The sequence below is a fragment of the Pezoporus flaviventris genome, unplaced genomic scaffold, assembly GCF_033815535.1.
Source record: "Pezoporus flaviventris isolate CSIRO_AGI_PZ_B2104156 unplaced genomic scaffold, CSIRO_AGI_Pfla_v1 ptg000066l, whole genome shotgun sequence".
NCBI classification, from domain to species: domain Eukaryota; kingdom Metazoa; phylum Chordata; class Aves; order Psittaciformes; family Psittacidae; genus Pezoporus; species Pezoporus flaviventris.
Genome location: NW_026892614.1, coordinates 4,136,767 through 4,163,323, shown reverse-complemented (window position 1 = coordinate 4,163,323; position 26,557 = coordinate 4,136,767). Strand labels below are relative to the sequence as shown.

The following is a 26,557-nucleotide window of genomic DNA, read 5'->3' as shown; positions in this document are numbered from 1 at the left end:
ATTCCAGTGCCTCACCACCCTTACAGTAAAAAACTTCTTCCTTATATCCGATCTAAACTTCCCCTGTTTAAGTTTGAACCTATTACCCTTTGTCCTATCACTACAGTACCTAAGGAGGAATCCATCCCCAGCATCCTTACAGGCCCCCCTTCAGATACTGGAAGGCTGCTATGAGGTCTCCACGCAGCCTTCTCTTCTCCAGGCTGAACAGCCCCAGCTTTCTCAGCCTGTCTTCATATGAGACGTGCTCCAGTCCCCTGATCATCCTCGTGGCCTCCTCTGGACTTGTTCCAACAGTTCCATGTCCTTTTTATGTTGAGGACACCAGAACTGCACACAATACTCCAGGTGAGGTCTCACGAGAGCAGAGTAGAGGGGCAGGATCACCTCCTTCGACCTGCTGGTCACGCTCTTTTTGATGCAGCCCAGGATACAGTTGGCTTTCTGGGCTGCAAGCGCACACTGAAGCTGGCTCATGTTCATTTTCTCATCGACCAGCACACCCAAGTCCTTCTCCGCAGGGCTGCTCTGAATCTCTTCTCTGACCAACCTGTACCTGTGCCTGGGATTGCTCTGACCCAGGTGTAGGACCTTGCACTTGGCATGGTTAAACTTCGTAAGGCTGGCATCAGCCCACCTCACAAGCGTGTCAAGGTCCCTCTGGATGGCATTCCTTCCCTCCAGCGTATCAACCAAACCACACAGCTTGGTGTCATCAGCAAACTTGCTGAGGGCGCACTCAATCCCACTGTCCATGTCAGCGACAAAGATGTTGAACAAGACCAGTCCCAACACCGATCCCTGAAGGGACACCACTCGTTACTGGTCTCCAGCTTCACATTGAGCCATTGACCACAACTCTGCGTGCGGCCATTTAGCCAGTTCTTTATCCACTGAGTGGTCCAGCTACCAGATCAATGCTATTCCTTTTTTTTTTTTTTTTTTTGGACTTTCACTGTGAGCATCTTGTGAGGCTGGACTGAGACCATTCCAGACATCAAAAGAGTCCTGCAGTCAGTTCTCCAGTGGTGAAAGTCTGCATAACAATTTATGGCTTATTAAATTACAGATGTGTTCATTCATGTGCTGGGCAGTGTATAGTTCTCTAAATCTGGTCACTTTATATTTAAATTTTACAGAAAACAGAGTGTTCATAGCACCTATTTTGTGTGCACACTGTTCTCCAGTATGTCACTTTCTGCAAGAAAAGAATAATCCTCTTTTATGTTAGGCGATTTATCTCGTAACTTCTCAGGCTGATTTTCTTGGCTGTGAAGGAAGGCAAGTGATCTTTTCTCCAATTTGGGACAAGAGTCACACTTTAGAAGTAGCTTGCCATCAACTACATCTGGAATTTAAAGTTTTGGAGAGTGCAATGAGACCCTTATTCTCAACAATTCTTATCTTGTAGTAAAAGTAATTTAAGCAACAGTTTTAGCTAGAGTCTGTCACTGTAAATTAGTATGAAAGGCTCTATATTTCCTTAAAACCATAGTGCATTCTCTCAGTGTGTTTTGTTCAAAATAAGTTGAATTAAAAGAAAAGAGAAATGATGCCAAAAAAAGAGTAATCAAAAAGGGACTCGGCTAGGTTTGCACTCAACTAGAGCTCTTAAAATTTTATAGTGACTACTAACTCCAGACCCTCACTTTCTTCTACAGGGTACAGATTGTTTCTAAACTAACACTGCTGTACTCCTAAGAGTATTTTACCAAAGAGTTTACTCACTGTGGGGGGTTGGGGGAGGAATGTATTTGTCATGTATTCTTTTTAAGTGTTTGGCTATACTGTAATTAGGTTACTCTGGAATGGTATTCCCACTAATATGAGAGAATTGTTTAGACTTTCTTAAAGCATTTCATAATCATTTAGATTTATTAAAGGTTTGCCTAGAAATTCCTGATGTCAAGTTTTAACAAAGAGTACAAGCTTAAATTATCTTCCTTCACTGGTCACTGTCTTCAGTTTTGGAAAGGATAAAAATTTACAGCTCATTTTCATGTGTTTTTCCAATCAGTAGCACCATCTGAACCTCTTGCCAGTGCACTTTTCTTGGTTTCCAAAAAAGAACTTTAACCTAGTTCCACAGGCCTTGACAAAAGTCTGGTTTTGAACTTCAGATGCAGTTTTCCTTACACTACCTTTCAGTCAGTCACTTTGCTCAGAACAGTTGTTACATCAGCCAGTGGGACAAGCAGGTTCCATGCCCTCCCCAGTAAAAAGGGAATTCTTGCCATTCTTTCCACAGAAAAATAGCTTAAGTCCATTCTTAAACTGTATCCTAAATATATTATTAGAGAGTCACTGTACTTCTATTGTGGAAAAAAAACATGCTTTTTTTTGCACATACCTGAGGGGTGATAAAATATCATTTCATTGCTATAGTAGATCAAAGGCAATGAACCTTTTTTTTGTTTGGCTTCATTTGGGGGTTTTATACAGCTACCATGTTTGGGGATCAGATGTTCTTTTTGAGCTTTCTTAATTGTCTAGCACACCAGTGCTTCAAGTATGTTCTCTTATTCTTAATAATCTCCTTTGTTTTTAACTGTATGATTGCTTAGTCTTTTTAGACCCTTTTTGAATGACAGTATGCAGTTGCTCCAGGCTTTGGAATGTCTTGTCTTTAAATGTGTCAAGTCTTCTGCAGACCTTTACGCTTTAGCTGCCCCTTTTAGTTTTTTGAGTAGCTCTTACATTTCATATCCTCTGTATTAAACGAGATACTTTTGTTTTTGAAGGACTAGTAAATCTAGATGGGTTACAAAGTGTCTTGTATGGCAACTTTTTGAACCTGATCGTTCATACTGGTCGGGATCAAGGTGTAAGTTCTGTCTTCTGACTAGCTTCTTCAAATCTAAAAAATTTACCCTTGGAATTTCATTTATTTAAGGTATTTACCAGCCTATGTGGAATTACTGAAATCGTCCTGTATTTTCTGGGATTTCTCCTTTCACAGCCTTCCAATATCCTCCAGCATGTTACCTTCTCCGTTTTAGTGAAGTATTCTGAGATATAATCTTTATACTTTTTGCCTCCTTATTGTAGCATCTCCTGAGGGTCTTGATTTAATTCTTACCCCAGAGACTTTTTGTCTTGTTCTTCATGTCTATGAGAGTAGTGTGTGTTTGAGCATCCAGGCAAAATTATTGCTTGTGTGCAGAAATATGTATGTGTATCTGTAATCATTGTTTTTTTTTCTCTCCAGTTAGGTGTATGGTTTTCCTTGGGCTGTGCATACATTGCTTTAGAAGGCTATGAAGGTGCTGCCAAAGCATTTCAGCGCTGTGTGACATTGGAACCAGATGTACGTATTTTTCAACAAACGATTTAGATGGCTTATCTAAAAGTAACAAGGATGTTTTCATTATAAACAAGCAAGGCAATAATGAAAAACTTGTTTAAATGTTAGCCCTTCAAATAAATTAAACTTGTGCATGGATATATATTTTTGTCATGAGGCATCATAAAAATACTTGCCCAATACTTAACTTCGTCCAAATATATATATATGTGCGTGAATGTTAAAATATGTTTGAGCAGAAATTCCTTTATGCTTGTATACATTGCTAGAAAGAGGGAATGAATAGACTGTGAGGAGTGCTGAAAAGAGATAAAACAAAAAAAAAAAAATTAAAATACTTACTCCTCTAATCAAATTTTCCTGAAGGAAAAATAATAATAAAAAGGTGAGTGGTTGTCTGTGTCAGGTGAATTTGTAGCTGTATAGGTCACAGGGAGACTGGAGCCTATTAGCCAGGTTTTCAGGATGCAGGGGGCAAGCATGTACAGTGTTGCCATATGAGTGTGACTGTGGCCTGAGGTAGCAGAATGGTCATCAGAATTACCTCTCAGCAATGAACCGGCAATACTTTTGTCAAAAATCCTCACTACCAGCATGTTGCTCACATGCTTCCTACTTCATAGAAACTTATATTCATTCTTTTCTTTTGAGGAGAGAGCAATGAAAGGTGACAGAGTATTCTTTTTTCCTTTATTGCGGCTTCAAGTTTACAGCAGTGAAAGGCAATGGGCAGGAATCATCTTTGTACATGCCTCTGCTGGTTTTACCAGAGGAAAGACTGTAATTCTGTAATCCTTTTCAGCTACAACAGTTGATAAACATGCTGGAACTAGCCCTGCTAGTTTTGTCTGAGATGCATTAGGAGATAATTCAGATGGTTTTTTCCATTAAGAGTGGTGCAGGTAAGTAGCTTTCAGCTAGTGAGATGTGATGAGCTGCTGGGAGCACCGACCTCACCCATCATCTCAGCTAGATCCTGAAGAGAGTGCCTGTTTACAGTTTAAAATGAAGGCAAGAGCTGACTTGGTGTATTCCAACATGAAGGCAGTTAATTGGTATTTATGTATCTGATTGCTGTTTTAGTCAGTAATATTTATGTATTTCTATTTTAATATCATTTCTATTTTAGGGTAATATTTTGGCTGCTTGTAGAAAATATGCATTAATGTGTATGATTAGTGAAATATTTCACAGTCATTTAATTTACGTATTAGCAGTAAGCCTTAGTGACTTTTTTTTTTGTACTACTTTTATCATTACAGAATGCTGAGGCTTGGAACAATTTATCAACTGCTTATATCAGATTAAAACAGAAGTAAGTACTGTAAATGGATTAGAAGATACTGCTTACAAAATAAGTAATTGGGATTTCCTTTTATCCCATGAGATTTTATTCTTATTGTGTGATTACCTCATATTTTGTAATTCTTATTCCTTCAATTCTCATTCCCAGGTTGGATCATTGATAACCTATTTCATTTTACAGGAACTGGAGCTTCATAAGCTTTAGAAAAGTACCTCTCCTCCTACACTTCTTTTTCTTGTTAAAACTCTTTGTGATGTAGTAAGTACAACCAACGCAAAATATTAATATTAAAGTTGGGAACTAATTTGACTAGGAAGTTAAAAAGATACATCCATTTCAGGCAAACTTATGTATTCAGGCTTATGTCAATTCATATTACGTTAATCTCAGTAGATTTAAGGGGAAAACACTCTTGTGATTTAACATGCTAAATACATACAGAACTTGTGACGTGTTTGTTGTGGTATCAAAAGCAGTAAAGGGGGAATGTTTCTGACCTTTCTTCCACAGGAATCCCAAGGAAGAGGAGTATGTGTACAGGAAATCTTAAGTCATGCAAGTATTACATGCAGATAGGCAAGTGTGGCCTGTATTTGCTGTGGAATAGGAAATTCTTGGATTATATGTATAGTCGCTTATAGAACAGAATCATAGAATAGTTAGGGTTGGAAAGGACCTTAAGATCACCTAGTTCCAACCCCCCTGCCATGAGCAGGGATAACTCACACTAAACCATGTCACCCAGGTCTTTGTCCAGCCTGGCCTTGAACACTGCCAGGGATGGAGCATTCACAGTTTCCTTGAGCAACCCAATCCAGTGCCTCACCATCCTTACAGTAAAGAACTTCTTCCTTATAGCAAATCTAAACTTCCCCTGTTTGAGTTTTAACCTGTTACCCTTTGTCCTGTCACTACAGTCCCTAATGAAGTGTTCCTCCCCAGCATCCTTATAAACCCCCTTCAGATACTGGAAGGCTGCTATGAGGTCTCCACGCAGCCTTCTCTTCTCCAGGCTGAACAGCCCCAGCTTTCTCAGCCTGTCTTCATACGAGAGGTGCTCCAGTCCCCTGATCATCCTCGTGGCCCTCCTCTGGAATTGTTCCAACAGTTCCATGTCCTTTTTATGTTGAGGACACCAGAACTGCACACAATACTTCAGGTGAGATCTCACCAGAGCAGAGTGGAGGGGCAGGATCACCTCCTTCAACCTGCTGCTCACACTCCTTTTGATGCAGCCCAGGATATGGTTGGCTTTCTGGGCTGTGAGCGCACGCTGAAGCCGGCTCATGTTCATTTTCTCATCAACCAACACCCCCAAGTCCTTCTCCGCAGGGCTGCTCTGAATCTCTTCTCTGCCCAACCTGTAGCTGTGCCTGGGATTGCTCCGACCCAGGTGTAGGACCTTGCACTTGTCATGGTTAAACTTCATGAGGTTGGCATCAGCCCACCTCACAAGCGTGTCAGGGTCCCTCTGGATGGCATTCCTTCCCTCCAGCGTATCAACCGAACCACACAGCTTGGTGTCATCGGCAAACTTGCTGAGGGCGCACTCAATCCCACTGTCCATGTCAGCGACAAAGATGTTGAACAAGACCGGTCCCAACACCGATCCCTGAGGGACACCACTCATTACTGGTCTCCAGCTGGACATTGAGCCATTGACCACAACTCTTTGTGTGCGACCATCCAGCCAGTTCTTTATCCACGGAGTGGTCCATCCATCAAATTGATGTCTCTCCAATTTAGAGACAAGGATGTTGTGTTGGACAGTGTCGAACGCTTTGCACAAGTCCAGGTAGATGACGTCAACTGCTCTACCCCTGTCCATCAGTTCTGCAGCTCCATCACAGAAGGCCACCAAATTGGTCAGGCAGGATTTCCCCTTAGTGGAACCATGCTGGCTGTCACCAAGCACCTTGTTGTTTCTCATGTGCCTTAGCATGCCTTCCAGGAGAATCTGCTCCAAGATTTTTAGTTTAACCGATTCTCAAAACAAGGGATATCTGTAGTAGCTCATTTCAGCATAATTTATTGTAGAGGGCAGACTGAGTGATGCTGAAAGTGTAAATTCTTATTTTTCAAGACTTCTAGGAAAAAGAAAAATAAAATTGGGGTAGAATTGAAAAAAGAAAACAAAAATAAGGTATTTAATTGAATCATTTTCTTTTGCTCCCTCATCAGAATCAGACTTTAGTCCAGCCAGGCTTTTTGCATTTGGTTAAGGCTTAGTGGATTCTCATACAATAAATACAAAATCTTAAGTTGTTTTGAAAAGTATATGCAAACAACTTGCTGACACCCAAATAAAAGGGGGTTTCTTGTTTTTTCTTTAAGGGCGGTTTTTTTTTAAAGAGTCCACAGGTTTTGTGTATTCTGAATTTCCTCCAGAAAAATTAATTGTGATGAAAGTTTACCAGAAAAACTTCTCTGTGTGCCAGGAAGCCTTTGAGATCTGGATCTCATGTTTCTCAGAACAAACTGGGACTGGCCATCTGTGCTTTGCGTAAAATCCTGGTGATGCACTGGTAGTGCCTGCTGTTTCCTGTTTAGATATGAAATGGTTTAACTGTTGCCCCAGTTAAGGATAATCCATTATTATATGATTCATTAAATACATAGGGTGTTTGTTTTGATAACCTGGAGGACCTTATTAGTGTAGCAAGTGATTTGAAGAATACAATTTCCATCCCTCAGGTGTCTTGTCTGCGTTTCAGAGTTCCATCTGATTGACATCTCCCCTCCTGGTAACTTGTTGACTTTTTTGAGAAGATGGGGGAGATCATACAGGCTAATCCTGCAGATGTACAGCAGTTTCAGATACAGTATCTCAAGGTGATTGGAGTACATCAGTCAGCCAGAGCATCTTCTAACCCGTCAGAGAGTTGTGGCAGATCCCAGCTTCCATTGTAGCAATATCCACAGAGGAAGGAGCAAGTCTCTGTTCTTTTCTAGTATAATCTATCAAAGTCATGGCTCGAAATCCCTTGCTAAGACTGCTAACAGTGGAGGAGACCTAACTGTTAGTATGTTCACTTGGCAATATCATGTATATCAGAAGAGAACAGGGAGTGAACATGGAAAGATCCTGCCTGTGCCAAATGATCTGGTTTTCTTCAAAAATTTTGCTCTATTGGTCAGGTCTCTTCATATGTATTTGGTGACTCTTTTAATACTATATGCTTAGATTGGTAGTTATTTATATTTTTCCCTGACCCAGTCATTCCAAACTTTTACTGGCCTTATCCATCGGTTATATATTCCCTTCTCCTGACTGGGATATTTACACTCTTCTGGGTCCTGTTTTTGAAACTCAACCAACAATTTCTTTGAGCTGTCTTACTTTAGACAGCGCTTTTAGCAACTTACTCAAGCAATACAGCAAGTGAACTGCAAACTTTGAAACAAGCCATCTTTGTATGATCTTTATTAAGAAGAGACTTACTGTAATACCTCTCCAAAGAAGATTTTTACTGGCTTGGGAAAACTCTGTTTCAAGTTTTCATTTAAAGGAATTTATTTCTTTGTATTTGTTCTATATATCATGACTTCCCAGATGAGAGTAAGCTTCAGTCTCTTAAAGTCCCAAGAACCATATCATTCTGATTCTTTAGCAAAGCTGTTTTTATAGTTTCTAATTTGTTCAAACTTCTGGCAGTATGTTTAAAGCTTTAAGCAGTAGGCACCCAGACCTTAGTAACATGTGCATCATATTGCATTAAGATTTCTTACTTTTATGCCTCCTTTCCAGCACCTTTGGTTGCATGTTGCATAGAAGGTCATACCTCTGTAAACTGTAGGTCAGCAGCTTTCAGCCCATACTCTTGTTTTGGCCAATCTGTCTTATGTTCCTTACCAGAGAATTCCATTACCTCTCTCCTTGAGTAAGGGAATGCTAGAATTGCCTGCAGTGGATCCATGTGGAAAAATAAAGATGCTTCCATACTTGACAGTGAGTTTATAGGAATTATGCTGCCCACCTTTATTCCACAGCCCTTCTTCCTGCCGCAGTAAGATGATACACTGGACATCACCTTTGACGAGGGACCCTAGTAGTGTTTGGGGCCACTCTTGACAAATTTGTACTGAGCAGCGCAGCATCAGGAAACAGAGTGAAAGTAATGCTGCCAGCTGGCATGAGAAAAGAAAAAAAAGGTTGAAACTGATGGGATTCTGTGCAGTGGGTGTGCACCACGTGCCAATGTTTGAAATAAATCACAGTCACTATTATTCTGCATCTGCAGTGAACTCAGTGATTTTATTTAATGTGTGTTACAACTGCAGCATAAATAAGCTTCTTTTCTCCTCATTCCAGTTAAAAATTCGGAAAAGCAGATGCTGACATAGATGGCGCAATTGTCATCATTTTTTTGACAAATGTAATTGTGACTTTTTTACAAGCACTTTTTACAAGGGCATGTATCACAGGACAAGAGGGAATGGCTTTAAGCTAAATGAAGGTAGATTTAGGTTAGACATTAGGAAGAAGTTCTTTACTGTGAGGACGGTGAGACACTGGCACAGGTTGCACAGTGGTAGCCCCATCCCTGGCAGTGTTCAAGGCCAGGCTGGATGGGGCTTTGAGCTTGGTCTAGGGGAAGGTGTCTCTGCCCATGTCAGGAGGGTTGGAACTGGATGATCTTTAAGGTCCCTTCCAAACCAGACCATTCTATGACTCTATGAATTAACAGTATTGAAAATTATAAACAGTAACTTTTACATGGCACTGTTTTCTAAATGCTTTTTTTAATAACCAGCTTTTTAGTTGATACAATGGCAGATAATTATAGTTTAGAAATCTTCGATATTTAGTCTTTAATACAGAATCTTCTTTTCTCTACTTTTTTATTATTGATTAGAATCAAAGCATTTCGAACCCTTCAAGAAGCTCTCAAGTGCAACTATGAGCACTGGCAAATATGGGAGAACTATCTTCTCACCAGTACAGATGTTGGAGAGTTCTCAGAAGCAATTAAAGCTTATCACCGGCTCATGGACTTAAGAGAAAAGTACAAGGATACACAGGTGGGTGTCGTGGTTTAAACCCAGTCAGGTAATTCGTTCGCTCACTTCCCCCCCTTTCTTGCCCTCCCCCTGCTCTCGGAGGGACGGAGAGGAGAATCAAAAGAATGCAACTCCCACGGGTTGAGATAAGAACAGTTTAGTAACTAAGGTATAACACAAATCACTACTGCTACCACCAATGATAATAATGATAAAGGAAATAACAAGGGAACAGAATACAACACCTCACCACCAGCTGACCGATAACTCGCCCCCCAAGCCCGACCAAGCTCCGACCGATACCTCCTCCAACCCTGCAGTCTCCCAGCCCTTCCGGCTAACTCCCAGTTACATCCTGGGCATGACGTGCTGTGGTATGGAATACCTCTTTGGTCAGTTTGGGTCAGGTGTCCTGTCTCTGCTTCCTCCCAGCTTCCCCTCCTCCCTGGCAGAGCATGAGGCTCACAAAGTCCTTGGCCAAACCAAAACATCTCTATCAGCTCTGTTCCTGAGCTGAAAGTCAAAACACTGCACTGCACCAGCTACCAAGGAGGAGAAACATGACTGCTACTGCTGAACCCAGGACAGTGGGGAAACTTGCATGTTAAGGCATCCTATATGTTCATTAATTTCTGCTGATAACGGTTATCAGTAATCATAGTACGCATGCCAGTGAACTCATGTAAGCAACCCATTTAAATGTTTGAGATCTGAACCATAAGGGTAAGTATTTAACATAAAAATGGACAAAAAGAAAAACTTTTGCATCCAGCTTTACCTCAGACTTTGTGGAAGGCCAAATATGAGCGTTGAGGCTTAAGATCTATTCTTAAATCAAACATAATGCATAAGCCCATCTGTCCATAGTGTTCCTGCATATCTTAGTATCAGAAATCATATAAATTATTTAGTTTAAAGAAAGGTAAGATTTTCTCATGCAGTTGAAATTTCCACAAATGAGCTTTTGAAAGTGAATTAAGTTTCATTAGATTGATTGAACAGATAAAATAATTATGGTTGTGGAAATGTCTCATTTGTTCATGGGGAGCAGGGATGTTAAAAACTTTTTTCAGGTTACCTTTTAATGAAATTGTACTTGAGCACAATACTCATTCTACCATAAAACCAACATAACATTATGTATAAATAAAATCCATTCAGTTTGGTATGGCTGAACATTAAAAGGTCTCAAACTGTCATTTCACTAAAATGTTTCTGTGGAAAATAGTCTTATATATGGTGAAGATTAGCATGTTTGGCAACTATGGTGTTGTGGCACTGGTCAGTCCTGTGTGTCTACTGCATTATTTTAGTCAGATTGACAAGTGACGAGGAATAGAACTTTCTACATGTATTTGTCCATTTTTTGAGATGACACAGAATCCTATTAGTGTGTTTCACTAATAATTAGTGTTGTATAACTCTTCTCATACAACTTCTGTCATTTTTACAGAAGTATATATGCTATGTATCCTAACTTACGTGTTTTTTTATCCTGATTTTAACTTCGACGTCTGATATGTAAAGTGCTTTATGGATTTCATCATAACTTCTAATAAACTTTCCTCAATTACAAGGATTTTACTACTCAGCCAAGTAAAAATTCAGAGTCTGATTAAAGAGCTTCAGAAAGGCTCTAATTGATAATCGTACAAGGAAGAGTATTCCCTTAGCAAAAGAAAAACAAAACCACATAAAAGTAAAAGCTTCTGCTGAGATTGTTTGCAAAGCTCACCATTAATTTCTGAGCCTCTCCCATTTGCCATCTGGTCTGTTTTAAGTAGAGATGCTCAATAACCCTCTTGTGCAATTGTATTTAACAAAATAAAAGAATGGAACGTATGTGGAAGCATACACCTCTGTTTCCATGCTAACATAATACGGTCTTCCCTCAAGTTATCACTAGTATTTGTAGTTGTCATAGATTTGAATTGATAGACTACTAAGCTAGATGCCATACTGATGAGAAAGAAGGTTGGAATTTAAAAATACAGAAAAATAAATATGCACAGGACTGGAAGCAACAAGTTGAGTCATTGATTACAGTTCCTTGTGAAAACAAAGCCGATCACCTACCACTTTTAACATAATCATCATTGCGAAATACCCCGTGTGAAACTGAATGCATCAAGTAAGAGCGTGCAATTGAATATATAATTTGAAATGTCCATGCTTGTGTGTGGACATCAGATTTTGTTTTATTTTATTTGAGCACAGTATGAAGTCATATTCATAAATCACTAATTTCTTATAGTAACAGTAAGGCATTCATATCTTCATTTGTGGTTTCTGGTAGGCCATTGATGTCTTTTTGTATCAGACTTCTGAGTACGGAAGGCCGCTTTGGGAGACTTTGCTTCTAAGCTATTTGAGTTATTTAATGATGTCATCCTTGTGGCAAAGGTTCAGGATATCGTGAGGCTTGAAGATATGTACGTATAGATTCTGCAGGCAAAATTGAACAAGGAAAAGCTGAAGGGCTCTTTATAAATAGGCAACAATGCAATAAAAGATTACAGCAAAGGGCATACTTTCAAAAGCCTCAGTTTCTTTATAGCATAAATGTTATAAGCATTCTTTCTTTCCCTCCTTCCTGGTTCTTAAAGCTCTTCAAATTTCCAAATTCTTTTAATGATCATGAATCCTAGAGAAATTATACCTTAAAACCTTTAATACAGATTTATGTAACTAAAAAAAACGAAAGCTCACTAAATTGTCTCTAGTTTCAGCTAGTAAATCAGTCACTAAAAAGGACCCAAGGAGAAAGCCCTACCTGTTGTAATCATCACTTTAACCTCTGAATTAGTGTGAGATGATAAATGTACCTGAAAAATTTCATACAACTTTGCACCACATGCATGCTTGTGGAGACAAGCAGTGTTTTTTTACTTGGAAAGTTGCAGTTCTGTAAACAATAAACTTACTTTGTGAATGGAAAAGCTGTTTTGCTACATGGCTTTCGGAAACCAGATCTTCATCCTGTGCTGTCAAAAAACATTCAATCTAAAGTATGGACAAATGACTCTTTTCTGCAGTTCTTGAGAATCTAGCAAAGATTTTTGTTACCCTTTCCATCAAATATCCGTGTTTTAGCTGTCCGTATTGCCAGACTGTTTCTAATAAAAGGCTTCAAGAGCATGTTCCAAGGGGATTTTGAGGAGTGAGGTAAGGAATTACTAATTTATGGAGCTCTTCTTTTAAGAAGCTTCGTAATGACAATTGTCTTATTATAAAGCTTTAATTTGGGAGGAACATAGGGAAAGCTCATAAACTGCAGATAATGTCATTTTGGATCTGGTATCTGAGGGTTCTGTTCTTACTTGAACGTTGTCAAGTTTGATTAGTATTAGTGAATATTTTCACCAACTGAATTTTCATATGAAAATAGCTGTTTGGAGAACAGTTGTGGAATGACATTAACTGATAGACATCACAGAGTTTTAAAACTATTTGGTTTGTTTCTGAGGTTTTGTCCCATGGTTTCTTTTGCTGAGTTTTCAGTCAATACACATTATTCACAAAAGTGAAGGAAGAGGAAAGCAGATTGTGTGATGTCATGCTAAACACAAACTCAGCACAGTGGTCATATGGAGCCCAGTTCAGTAGAAGAAGCATTTAAAAAATCCTTGTGGGGGATCCTGGGCAGCAGAGCATTGCTGTAGTAGTTTAGTATGTATGGCAGTTTAAAATCTCACAAAGGTAGGAATTAAAGTTTAACACTTAAGACAACTGTCTAAACGGAAAGTTCTTGTTACGCTGCTAATACTTTTTGAAGATCAGCATAATACACTTGCAGCTTGAAATAGCTTTATTTAACAACTAGCCACAGCTAAAGTAGTATTAACGATTCATTACTGTTTAATGGACCCTTTAATCCAGGCCTTCTCACTAGTTTTATTTTAACTGTTGTAGTGTTAAAGCTTACATGATGAATTACAAAAAAGGAGATAGATTATAAAGATGAAAGTGTAAACCAAGCCTGAACTCTGTGGGAATATGGGTAATTTTTCAACTGCTAAATCCCACTGTCTGGGGAAACATTTATTTATTTATTTATTTTCCATGTGCAAACAAAACATCATTGTCTTTAAAATTCTTCATAACTGTACATGATATTCATGTGAACTAACTTTCTGGACCTGAATGACCATTTTGTTAAACTGTGAAATTGATTGAGATGTCATACAATCCGCAGAACCAGTTCTAGTTCCTTTTCAAAAGAGAACATAGTTTAATGCTGCTTTTTATACCTCTTCTCTATTTCTTATTGCAGTGCTGTACTAATGGAAACATCAATACTTGCTCATGTTTTTCTAGCAAATCCTTATAGAAGACCTGATTGGTTTAATGATAGGGTTTAGTTTCTAGATTCCAAATCACAAATGTAATATGAATTTTAGAACTTTTGGACTATTAATAGTTGATCATGTTTTCTATTATCATAAGTGAAAATCTGAATGTTTTAAAAGAAAGAACATCCAGTTTGTTGTATCATTTTACAATTTGGGGAGAGCTGTTGAGCTGATGTTCAGATGCTACTGTGATTTCATACTTGAAACAACTTTTCTTCTATAAAATGACTCAATTGAGTCTGAAAAGATACCAAGGAGATGCACATTTTTTTCACATTTTATGTTGCATAGATTTATTTCATAACATCACCAGCCATTTTGATTTATTTGGGTTTTGACAAAGATTTCCTATATCTGATAAAACTCAGTACTTAATTACTGGGATGTATTTTAATTGAGTCATTGTACAGAAGAAAATTGCTTTAGGAAAATGACATCACAAATATTAAACTGGATATGTTTTTATTATAATATACTTTTGATACTGTTGTAATTTTTGCATTACTTTCTGTCAGTAAACCATGTCTTGATTTAGGAGGGTGCACTGCTGTCCTGCTTTTACTAGAGTAGTGATATACCTGTGTGGTTTGGGCTACTCGCACATCATAATTGAAATAGGCTTTAATTACTGTCTTGATACTACTGTTGCTATTAATGTGATTACATTGTAAGTATCACATGGACAAAAGTGTTGAAACATTAAAGCTGCCAAATTGTAGCCTCATGAGTTAGGAACTACAACATGAAGGTGTTTTTATACCTTTTGTTGGCCTATGTTAACTGCAAGCCTTATGACAATTCTGTTTTGTTTGTATCTTGTTTCTTCCCCAGTTTCTGCATCTCACACACCACACCTGTGTGACAGGTAGCTGTCACTTAAGAAGTCACAGCTTTTTGGGGAATTATTTCCTTCTAATTCACCATATGATCCAATATCTTAATTTACATTTGCTGTCTCATCTTATTGAGAAGGAGCTGAGGCATGGCAAAACTGATTTTCAGTGTTCATTCTGGGACACAAAGACTCAGGTCTTTTTCAGGGACACTTGGTATTTTGTAGGATTTTATACTTGCAAAGCCCAGCTTCCATTTAGCTCACTATCACGCATGCTCAGCATTTCTGCAGGTCAGATCCCACATTCTGTAGCCAGTGACTCAGGAAGCATGGCTGTTAAATGGGTGCTTATAAAGTTTGATTAAACTGACTTGACTAGTAATTCAGCACAGACTTTCCCAAGGGGGTATTCAGTTGCCTCCCAGTTTCCATTTCATCCGCTGTATATCTTTCAGTTTCTACACATAGTTAAATAGAGGTCTTATAAACAACAGTGTCTTTCATTACCTGAAATTATCTGGTTCCGCCTGTTTACTGATCTTTTTATAACTGTATTATCAAGTGAAAATATCTTTAGGATACTGCCACAATTTCCTATTCTGTTCTTTTTCCTGTTCCATTCTAACCTGTCATGGTAACCCAAATTTTTGTTTTAGCTCTTTGGCCTCTTCACAAACTTTAAAATCTTAAAGGTTAGGTTTAAATTAATTGAATTACACCCCTAGTAATGCATTTCTTAATAAATACTGTATTGTCATATGGTACTATATTTTTATTTTACTGGATCATTAACAGACATGAAATATTACAGATATTATATATACTGATGGTCATTTGAGTTAAAAAAAAAAAAACAAACAACTTTCCTGTTGCCATTTTTATTGTTGTTTTCCTTTTTTTCTTCTTAAGGTGCTGGCTATTCTGGTCAGAGCAGTAGTGGATGATATGGCAGATCGCGCTGGAGAAGTAGCCAGTGGATTAAAGGGGAAATTGCAAGAGCTCTTAGGCAGAGTGACTTCACGAGTGACAAATGATGGGGAGATCTGGAGACTTTATGCCCGACTTTACGGAAATGGACAGAATGATAGTGGTGAAGATATTGAAAAGGTAAATGTGTTGTGAGGTGTATGTTTTTATAGATACACACTTATGGTATAAACATTCTGTTGGCTAACTAACTAGGGCTATAGTAAGATGTGGTCTTGTTCCAGACATGTTTTGGTTTTAGTTTTTCTTCAAGCTTATTTTCCGTTTTTCAGGTTACTGCAGCACACATTTTTGTTATCTGACAGGAGCAAGATGTTTTACATCAGGCTTTATGGATTTTAGAAAAATCTTTCTCTTTTATCAGTGTTTCTTTTTAAAACATCATGTGACAACATATATGCTTTGTCTTGGATTTGTATTCTGAAAATTTTCTCGGCAGCAATCTAATGTTTATATTTAATAGTGGTGCTCATTATTTTTTAAATCAGAATCTGTGATACTAAAACCAAGTTATTTCAGTTCCTGGAAGAAGTGGATCTTAATAGCATGATCCAGTGGCATCATAAGCCATCTATATTCTTGTCCTGGGTTCAGCAGTAGCAGTCATTTTTCTCCTTAGTAGTTGGTGCAGTGCTGTGGTTTTGATTTCAGCCTGGGAACAGCGCTGATAACACCGATGCTTTTAGTTGTTGCTAAGTCATGTTTAGTCTAGGACTTTCTTTAGTTAGGACTTTCTGAGTCTCATGCTCTGCCAGGGAGGAGGGGAAGCCGGGAGGAAGCAGAGACAGAACACCTGACCCAAACTAGCCAAAGAGGTATTCCATACCACAGCACATCATGCCCAGTATATAAACTGGGGGCAGTTACCCAGAAGGGTTAGATCACTGCTGGGGTTGGGCTGGGTATTGGTCGGCAGGTGGTGAGAGGTTGTATTCTCTTCCCTTGTTATTTCCCTTATCATTATTATTATTGCTGGTAGCAGCAGTGATTTGTGTTATACCTTAGTTACTGGGCTGCTCTTATCTCAGCCTGTGGGAGTTACATTCTTTCCATTCTCCTCCCCATCCCACCAGGAGTGGGGTCAGAGGGAGGAAGGGCAGGGAGCGAGCAGGCGAGCTGCATGGCTGACTGGGCTTAAACCAGGACAATTCTTCTTTGCAATCACCAAGAAAAAATACATTTAGAGTTCCCAGAGTAAAAGTACTTTGTCCTTACTTAGCTTAAAATTGAATAATTCTATTTAATTCCTAATCTGTGGAACCATTGGTTTCTCTTTATCCATCTCTAGTTTTGCTACATTAACTTCCATCTCTTGTTCCTATCACTTCCCAGGTAATCAAGTTGACTGCATTTCCAAAATAATCACTCTGTGCTGCTTGAAGTGCTTACTTTGTTTTATGCTGCAGTGTGCTTCGCATTTGATATTAAATTTCCAAAATTCAAATGGTCTTGCATTTTGCACTGCAAAAATTATTTACGGGTTATCAGATCTTCACTGAAGCTGACAGTATACAAGGTCAGCATTCAGTATTTTTCCTAATGGCCTGGGCAAAAATGTCAATCTGGAGGACTGTTTGTCACTTGATGTCAAGCATCTCAGGCAGATGGTTGGGGCTACAAATCGTATGTCTGTGGAGTTAAAATTTTTAGGGCCTTGCTCATTAGTTTCCTCTTTATGCTCTGCCCTGTGAAATGCCTTGTTTAGTCATTGACAGTGTCCTTTATCCCTCCAATTCCTCCCTTTCTTCCTTCCCTATTTTTCTTTACTGCTGAACAATAAAAGGGATTTGGCCTATTAAGAATTCAGAAATACAGACACTGCAATATCCTGTAATATATCCTCAAATTCTTACTCAGACATGCAAAGTAGCAGAGGTCCTGTCTATACTGTAAATGTAATCGTTTCAGAATCTGGTTACATCACAGTATTTTTTACTAACCCAGTTAAAAACATGGTTTTAATTTGTAGAGGAGACAGGACTTTGTCTGTGTTTTCCTAATCAGACTGGTTATGGGGCTCGCTTACGGCCTAGCTTGGCCTGCAAAATGGAATGATGCTTATAAATACTTAAGATATGCTTACATGTGTATCCCAATATCGTGGTATGACAGATATAGATCATGAAAGTGTGAAATAGCCTGCAGCCACAGCATTTTCATTTACAGTGTAAAATTAATTTGCAATAAGTTAGCTAATGGCTGGTGGCTTTTCTGCTATTATAAATTAAAAATTTTAAAAACAACATTTATTTGCTTCACTGCCACAGGCACCATCATGTGTCAGTCGGATATTAAGTGGATATAACTATCCATAGAAAAATTCCAGATGTATCATTGCAGTTTTCCACCCGTGGTCATTATGCAAAAGGCCAGTGAATTCTGAAAGGACATTGTCTCATAGAATGAATCACAGAATAGTTTGGATTGGAAGGAACCTTAAAGATCATCTAGTTGCACCCCCCCTGCCATGCGCTGGGTCACCTTCCACTACACCAGGTTATTTTTTACTATATTTTGGCATTGTAAAACAAAGATATGGCAACAGATCTATCACAGTGTCATGTACGCCCTTACAAAGGTAGGGTTTTACTTTTATTCCATAACGTAGTACCTTATTTAGTGCAATTTTAATTATATTTAACCTTTTTTTTTTTTTTCCTAGCATTGCATTTGAAAGAATAACCTTTTATGTCTGGCTATTGTAAAAGGTGGATTGATTGCTGGGATTTTTTGTCTTTCTGTTCTGCTGCCATGTCTGATGCCATGAATTACTAGAGTATAGTTACAATTCATAACAGTGCTTTGTGAATTGAATTAGACAGGGTTAACAAGTTAGGAGTGTAAAACTATTGAAGTATTGGGTTTGAAAGCCTGGTTTCTTTTCTTTAGCTTTGTATATATTTACTCTTACAATTTTACATATCTGACCTGCCACCTCATTCAGTACTTCCTTCTTTCCTATGCTGAATGCAGTCCTGTCCACCCCCTTCCCACCGAGGAATCTTTCCAACATTCAATTTTCCTGCTGATCCGTACTCAGGCTAGGAAACCCTTCTGTTACTTGAACTTTTCCCAGCTCATAACGGTTTCCTTCCAGGATAAATCCAGGGTCCAGAAGTGCAAACAAACAACCCATTAGATTTGAATTCTTTCGCCTCTCTGACATCTGTCAGCAAACCCCCCTAGTTTGCTGCAATGACTTAAGACACATGCAGACTGAAATCAGACTGCTGTAAAAACTGTTGTTCCTTCTCTTGGAAGTTCTGGCCAGCAGAGGCAAGAACTTCCACCAATTATAACATAGGTTATTATGAAAAAAATTGATTTGCTTTGCTTTGCTTTGACTTAATACACATCTACTGTAATTTACAGTAGCATGAGCAGTTCAGTCACCTATGCTATAGTGTGATTTGAGCTCCAGTGGAAGAAAGAAGTTGGAAGCTTCTGGGGTGACGACTCCCAGATTTAATCTTTGTTCAGCAATCAGAAGCCTTTATTGTGCTCAGGTACCTGTACTGCACTGAAAGGTTTTTATTCCTTTAATATGATATTTAAATTCTTTTAAAAGGTAATTAAAGAGTTGTCATTGAACCAAGCCATGTAACTTCTGGCATGTATTTGTTTTGTATTTCTGATGCTCTAAAAAGAAAACACAACTCAAAAGCAAAAATTAATTTCTTCTGCCTTTTTTTCCCCCCTTCCATATTGCTTGCATTTATTTTTCCTGTTCACACTGAGAATCAGAGCTTTATGGCAGCTAATAGCTGTGTCTGTAAAATACATTATTCGCCAAGAATACATATACATTAAGAAGTCTTTGATGTATTCAGTTATAATTTTTTTAGGTGCAAAATTGGTGTTCAAAGTGTGAGTACAAGTATTTTTCCATTTTTCAGGTGCATTTAATTATGATGACTTGGCAAACATGGGTCACATCCATCAGTCTAGACAGATTTTTAGAAGATAAAAATTAGACACATGTTACTTTATATGCCTCTCATACTTGGGATGCAGTATTGGTGAAGAACATCTGTGTTACAGCTGGTGATTACTGTTGCAGAGAAGAACACTACTCCAACTCAAGGAAATCAAGCGTAGTAAAGATACATTCATTTTCTGGATTGAGCATTAATTTCATGGACACTTAGAACTAAATTAGTTTCATAGTTTGCTTTCTTACATACTGATCATTTTTTCTCCTGCTTGCAGTCACTGCAGTATCTCAATAAGGCACATAAATGTGAAATTCAATCAAGCAATTGGGAGAAAGATGTATCTTCTTTTAAGGAAGTGGTGAAAGGAGCCATAGAGATTGCACATGGTATGTTCTACCTGAAAAGAACTTTTTTATTGATGAAGAGTGTATAAAATATTTATTAAGCTTTGTAATAAAATAATAACACACTTTACACATTAAATTTATTCCTACTATTGGGAGTCCTCTAACAGAGAGCATGTAAAAATATACTTGGAATGAGGCAGAAATTCTGTTGTGTGAGTCAGTAAATGTATGACTAGTAAACGTGATCCAGTAATTTCATGGTCCAGCAATTTCTTAATGCAAGTGAAAATGCATCTATAGTTCACTGCAGTCCTCAAATATTCACATAAGTTTGATTGACTTTGCCAGTCAGGAGATGGACAAAACTTAGACTTGCTAAGACTATTCACTGTGCTGTGATATTTATGTTTAAGAGGGACACATATACCTGTTGGGCTTAGAGTTACCTTGTCAACATTGCTTAGCATTCTGTCTCTTTTTGTTTGTTCTGGGCGATATTACATTAAAAAATTGAGTATGAAAGGTATCGAGATTTATAGTTAAATGTTGATGTATATAAACTACTGCTATGGAGGTAATGCTTTTTTCTTGGCGGGGGGGGGGGGGGGGGTCCTGTGTTTGGATTCTAGTGGCTATAAAATGCAGCAAGAACAAGTCTAATCATCAGGAAGCTTTACAGATACTTTCTTCAGCTCGGCTCAACTTACGTGGCTTGTCAGCCAAAGCAAAGGTAAGAATCTTTGAAAGATAGGAAGTTGTGTTTGAAAGCTAGGAATCTTTGTTCTTTTGCTATAAACCATTTCTACATTTTGAATCAATTATAGATGAAATAATAGCTGTCTGTCTCAATGCATCATCAGATGGACATTCACCTCCATTCTGTTAAGGATTCCGGTTTTAAGTAGATGTTTATTTCCCTTCTTCCTGCTAGGCTTTGATTAAAATAAATCTGTTTTTCTAAGAGATAGCATTGACATTTTAGAGTAAGTTAGAATTTTACTTAAAATAATGGGCAGTTTTGAATGTTTGGAAGAAATCACTCATTTCAAGTATCTTAAGTATTTTCAAATATCATTCTTATGTGAGTAGTCATGTGGGAAGTACGGCAGGCTCAGAAAGAATGGATGTAAACCTGCAGAAAGGACCAAAACATATCAGAACTACTTTGCATCACTTGAAGTGTTTTAAAAAACAATTATTTATTAAAAGACTTAAGATTTCAGAAAGAATAAAGGAACAGTGAATATTTCAATAAGGTTTTCATGGTGGATACCCTTCCAATTCAGATACTAATTTGTTGGAAAATGTCATCGTTTGAATCATATGTTTGGTTTTTGGAGTTGTGCCTCCATAGCTAGACACCCAAAGAGCTGAGTCTGTTTCTGCACCACTATTATCCTGATTTTACCTTTCATCTTACAACATGAGATACAGTTATTGTTTAACTGAACACTGATCTGAAATACGTTTTCATTCAAAATACACTTAATGTCTTCAAGTATTCTTTCTGGCTGTGTGTGGGATTTAGTAAATGTGAATTACAGAGCATAAGTTTTATAACATGTGTGCTTGTGTTACAAAGTGTTGATCCATCATCAGTGTGCTAAACTTGGCTCACTCTCTTTGAAGTCCTATAATTTTGAGGATAAAAGCCTAAGAAAGTTTTATAAGCAGACACAAGCTGGCTCTGTAACTGCACTTTTAGATACTGGCATGCCAAAGTCTGTGGAATGTAGTGAAAAAACGTCATATGTATGTTTTGTTGTGATTCACAGAATGGTTGTAAAAAAAAAAAAGTGTGTAGAGTGTGACTGTAGAGAAAACAAAACTACTTGATATGAATTATATAAATACAAGTACAGGTGGTTTATATTATCCAAGATCATGCAGTATCTGAAATATTAAGAATAGGTGAGTAATAAATTTTATCATTAATTCCTGAAGGCACTAATTAAATGAGCATCTATATTACTGACAGATCATGGTGCCTCTGAGTTTTATGACACTTCTGAGAAAACTGACATGTTAGAGATAAATCTGTTGGTATAACCTCACTGTTTGTGCATACTTTCCAAGATGCCATCTTATTTTTAATATGAAGTCATATTGAATTTCCAAAGTCTTGTGGTTTAAAAACTCAGTCATCTTCTGTGAGATCCTGTGCAGAAACAGTTCAGTGCTGTTTATGCCTGTCCAAGCGTGACATTGTTGCCAGTTAAATCAGTATTAGTGTGGAGTTGTTGGTTGGGGTTTGTTTCCTTTTTTCTTTTAACAGAAAAGAAAACCTAAAAAAATGGGCTAGGAGCAGATTCAGTAGTTACAATTTCATAAGGAATAAAGGAATGGTGAAAGAAACTTAGAAGATAAGGTTTCAAAATTTTGAGGTCAGGATATGCAATTGGAACAAAACAGTAATTTTTGTACAATGTTGCTTCTTGGACTTCTCGCCTGTCCTGGGATCTCCATCTCCAACATTCCAGCTGCTGTGTCGTACTAGACCTATCATGTACCCACAGTCTGCTGAAAGCTGCAACTCAAAAATGTGTTGTTAATGGGCTTCTGTCTGTATGGAGCCTTCTGGGGAGTTGCATTTTCTGGTAAATAGCGTAGTGGGCTCTTTTCTGCTCCTTGTGCCCATGCATCATTTGGATCTGACAGGTGGGGGTCTCTGAAAAGGAGAAAGGTCATGGAGTTGTGTCGTAAATGCATGAAATGTGGGTACTGTTGTGGAGAAACATGAGGCACAAAGAATAATGGTGCATGAAACTTCCCCAGGCTGCATGTAGTTGACTAGATCTCTTGAACTGGGGGGGGGGGGGGGGGGGGGGGGGGGGCAGATAAAAAATTCTATCATCCTGATTTATTTCAGCTGTCTTAGCCAGAAAGAACCAAACTTTTTTTGTCACATTCCCAGTGTGAGGTTTTGGGGCTGAAAGTCAGAAAAGTTTCTCTGCTACTTGTAGCAAGAATACATGCCTATTTTTGTTTAAGATGTTCCTTTGTTCAGTGACAGCACTGTTCTGAGGCACATTGAAGACCTTGGTTCAGGCCTTTTAAGTAAATTCTTGTTTATATATGTATCTGCAGTGTCCCATTATGTTTTGGTGATGTAATGATGTACAGATGTATTATAGAGCGATTTTGTTTTCTTAGTTTGTTTTTGTCTCTAAATATACACTTTCCCTTTATGTCAAATGAAGTGTTAATCACTCTCTCTTTACATAATAAAGGGGAAACATATGTTTGGGGGGGGTGTTTTCCTCCTCCCATATTTCTCTGAATTGGTACTTCACACAGCCTCCATGTTACTTCAGTCAAGTGAGAGGTCCTGGCCTTGCAATAGCAACATGTTCTGGTGCAGCATGCACAAAGCTCCAGTCTGAGCTTGCCTGTCTCAAGGCTTTAGAAAAGTCTTTAGCGTTCCTCTCTCTTGGTTTCCCTGTAAACATATGAAAATTAAGATTGCTCATGAATTAGCTGCTTTGTGTTCCTGTTATTGTCTTAAGGTCTTTAAGAACAAACTAATTTTATTACCCTGTAGTGTTTTGTTTGCTCTTGTATAACTTAATTAAACGCAGATTAATATCTCCACCCACGTACGTCTTCACATCTAATGTTAAAACATATTTATTAGAGGTTTTGGAGAAAATGATGCAACAGAACATGACACTGGGAAAAATGGCCATTAAAACTCACAGCTCCTAATTTATCAGCAGGTGAGTTTGTAAACTGCAGTGACATTATGTGAGATGCTCTTCTAATTTGAGTTTCATAGTAAACTCCTTTACTTTCAATGGCATCAGGAGTCAGCACAGGCAGTCAGGCCAGAGCAGAAACCCACCATCTACAGGAGGAGGATTCAGCCCCTTTTGCAAAATTTCAGGTGTGGGGCACAGACCTCAGGTCTATATGTGTGTGTGTGTGTGTGTGTGTGAATGTATGTAAAGATATATATATATATATGCTACTTATTAGCCACAAAATGGCCTTTTTAAAGAGAGAGAGATAGGTGTCATCATGGGTACCAAAAATACAAATGAGGGATAGTGGTGATGTATTTCCTGTATTGTCTCTGTGCTGAAACAGAGAAGCTGTATGTATATATTAAAATAATGCATTTCTTTTTGTCATGCAGCAACTTTTTGTAGATGTAACAAGTAATGAAGTTCACAGGGAGATAGCTGATGAGGTGACAACTATGGACAACATGATTGCTGAACTTCAGGAACTGAGCAACCAGCTGAGAGACCGGTGCTGACATATGGACCAGATTTTGTGACAGGAAGATGATAATGACACGTTCCTTTTGCCACAGTTTTAAGACCAATTCTTATGCAACAATACTCTCAATAAACATATTTCTGTACAGCGCTGCTCTCGTGGTCAGCTTTGAGTTCAGGCTGCTTTTTAAGATTCTTACCTGCTCTCGCTGTCTTGCGAAGTTCCGCGTTTTAGATCCTCAGGCTGGGAACAGAGTTACTTGTATGTATGAGGTGATTATTGAGGGTTAGTTCTGCCTGACTGCATCACACTCGGGTGCCAGACCTCTGTGGACACCCCCCCTGTGCTGCTTGTGGGGGAGCAGGAGGGACACTAGGGAAGGAGCAGAGGTAGGAGCTGGGCCTGTCACCCTCCCCAGCGAGGTGCACAACCAATCAGAGGGTGCATCCGTCTGCTGCTGGCCAATCACAGACGCCCGTCAGTGGTGAGAAGCTGAGGTGAGGGCAGGCTGCCATGGTGGGGAGCGCAGTTGGGACTGGGGAGGCTCACTGGGTTGTCAGGGACTTTCGGTGTTAATCAGTGTTAACTGCTTCAGAGCAGTAGGAGTGGTGTTCTGAGAGTAAGAATTTCATCTTTTGTTATTCTTGTAATACAACTGAAGTAGCAGGATGCTTGCTGTGTTAGGATTTGCAAACAGTTATTTAAAGGAGTATTATATTAATCAAAAATACGCAACTCGTGGGCAATAGACTAGCACTTCATTTGGGCCTCTTACAGGCATGGGGAATTCCCCCTACTGAAGCAGCAATGAAACTGCAATCTAGGATCAGTTTGGGTTGGAAGGGAACTTAAAGCTTACCCAGTTCCTACCTCCCTGTCATGGGCAGGTACACCTTCCACTAGAACAGGTTGCTCCAAGCCCCATCCAGCCTGGCCTTGAACACTGCCAGGGATGGGACAGCCACAGCTTCTCTGGGCAACCTGTCCAGTGCCTCACCACACCGATAGTAAAGAATTTCTTCCTAATATCTAATCAAATCTACCCTCTTTTAATTTAAAGCCATTTCCTCTTGTTCTATCACTGCATGTCCTTGTAAAAAGTCCCTCTCCAGATTTCTTGTAGGCCCCCTTTAGGTACTGGAAGACTGTTATAGTCTCCTTCCCTGGAGACATTCAAAACCCGCCTGGACACATTCCTGGGTAACATTATCTAGGTGTTCCTGCTCCGGCAGGGGGATTGGACTAGATGATCTTTTGAGGTCCCTTCCAATCTCTAGCATACTGTGATAGTGTGAGCCTTCTCTTCTCCAGGCTGAACAAGCCCAGCTCTCTCAGCCTATCTTCATTAGGAGAGGTGTTTCAGCCCCCTGGTCATCTTCGTGGCCTCCTCCAGACTTGCTCAAACAGGTCCACGGTTCCCTCAGGACCTGCAGATGCATCTCATCAGGTCCCATGGACTTGTGCACTTTCAGGTTCCTTAGATGTTCCTGAATGTGACTGGGTGGTTCTTCATTCTCCCAGTCCTTGCCTTTGCTTTCAGTGACTTGGGTGGTGTGGCTGCAGCATTTGCTGGTGAAAACTGAGGCAAAGCAATCATTGAGTACCTCTACCTTTTCCATATCCCATATCTCCATTTTTAAAATACTTATATCTGACTAAACTTGACTGAGTTATTTTTATCTAGACTATTTTGCACTGTTTTATTTTTGAGTATCTTTACTACAACTCTTAAAATGGGATTCTTTCAGGTTTTCCAGAAACATATGCAAAATAGTTTCCTTACTCATCATGATTTTGGCTCTTCTATATGAGAATGGTGCAGTCTCCAAAAATGAGGTTATCTGTATTCTGGGCATGCATCTGTGATATGGTCAGTAAAACTATACCATTACTAAATAGGAAGAATACTCTCCTGAGGAGAAAGTTGGAAGGTAAAAGGAAACTAAACAATTGCTTGGATTTGAAGCAGCAGTAAAAGCATGTTATTTTGGTGCGTGAAAGGGAAAAATATCTTTATGCCTTTATAAAGCTTTGTATCCTTGTAAACCTTCTTACAATGGAGAGTAAGTGATTTATTGCCAGTGTTTTAACATGAGATTCCCACAGAAATTATTAACTTCGAACAGGTTTCCTGCTTGTGAAGGAGAGCTGGCTCCAAAACACTTCTTCAATGAAATGGCTCAGAAAGGGAGGAGGCATTAAAGTTTGTGCAGAGACACTTCTGTTTTGCTTACATGCATAGTGAGGGTCTCACCTGACTGGAAAAAAA

At 38.8% G+C, this 26,557-nt stretch overlaps 1 protein-coding gene across 2 annotated transcripts in view; it reads left to right on the top strand.

The window, feature by feature from the left end:
- Window positions 1-24,435, top strand: part of TTC27 (tetratricopeptide repeat domain 27) — a 117,750-nt gene extending 93,315 nt beyond the window's left edge. For both annotated transcript variants that reach the window (XM_061471024.1, XM_061471025.1), the window contains 7 exons: window positions 3,209-3,307; window positions 4,567-4,619; window positions 9,467-9,632; window positions 15,708-15,905; window positions 19,995-20,106; window positions 20,697-20,797; window positions 24,203-24,435. In XM_061471024.1, coding sequence (XP_061327008.1) covers window positions 3,209-3,307; window positions 4,567-4,619; window positions 9,467-9,632; window positions 15,708-15,905; window positions 19,995-20,106; window positions 20,697-20,797; window positions 24,203-24,325 — 852 coding nt within the window. In that variant the 3' untranslated portion in view covers window positions 24,326-24,435. The remainder of the gene's footprint in view (window positions 1-3,208; window positions 3,308-4,566; window positions 4,620-9,466; window positions 9,633-15,707; window positions 15,906-19,994; window positions 20,107-20,696; window positions 20,798-24,202) is intronic.
- Window positions 24,436-26,557: the final 2,122 nt, after the last annotated feature.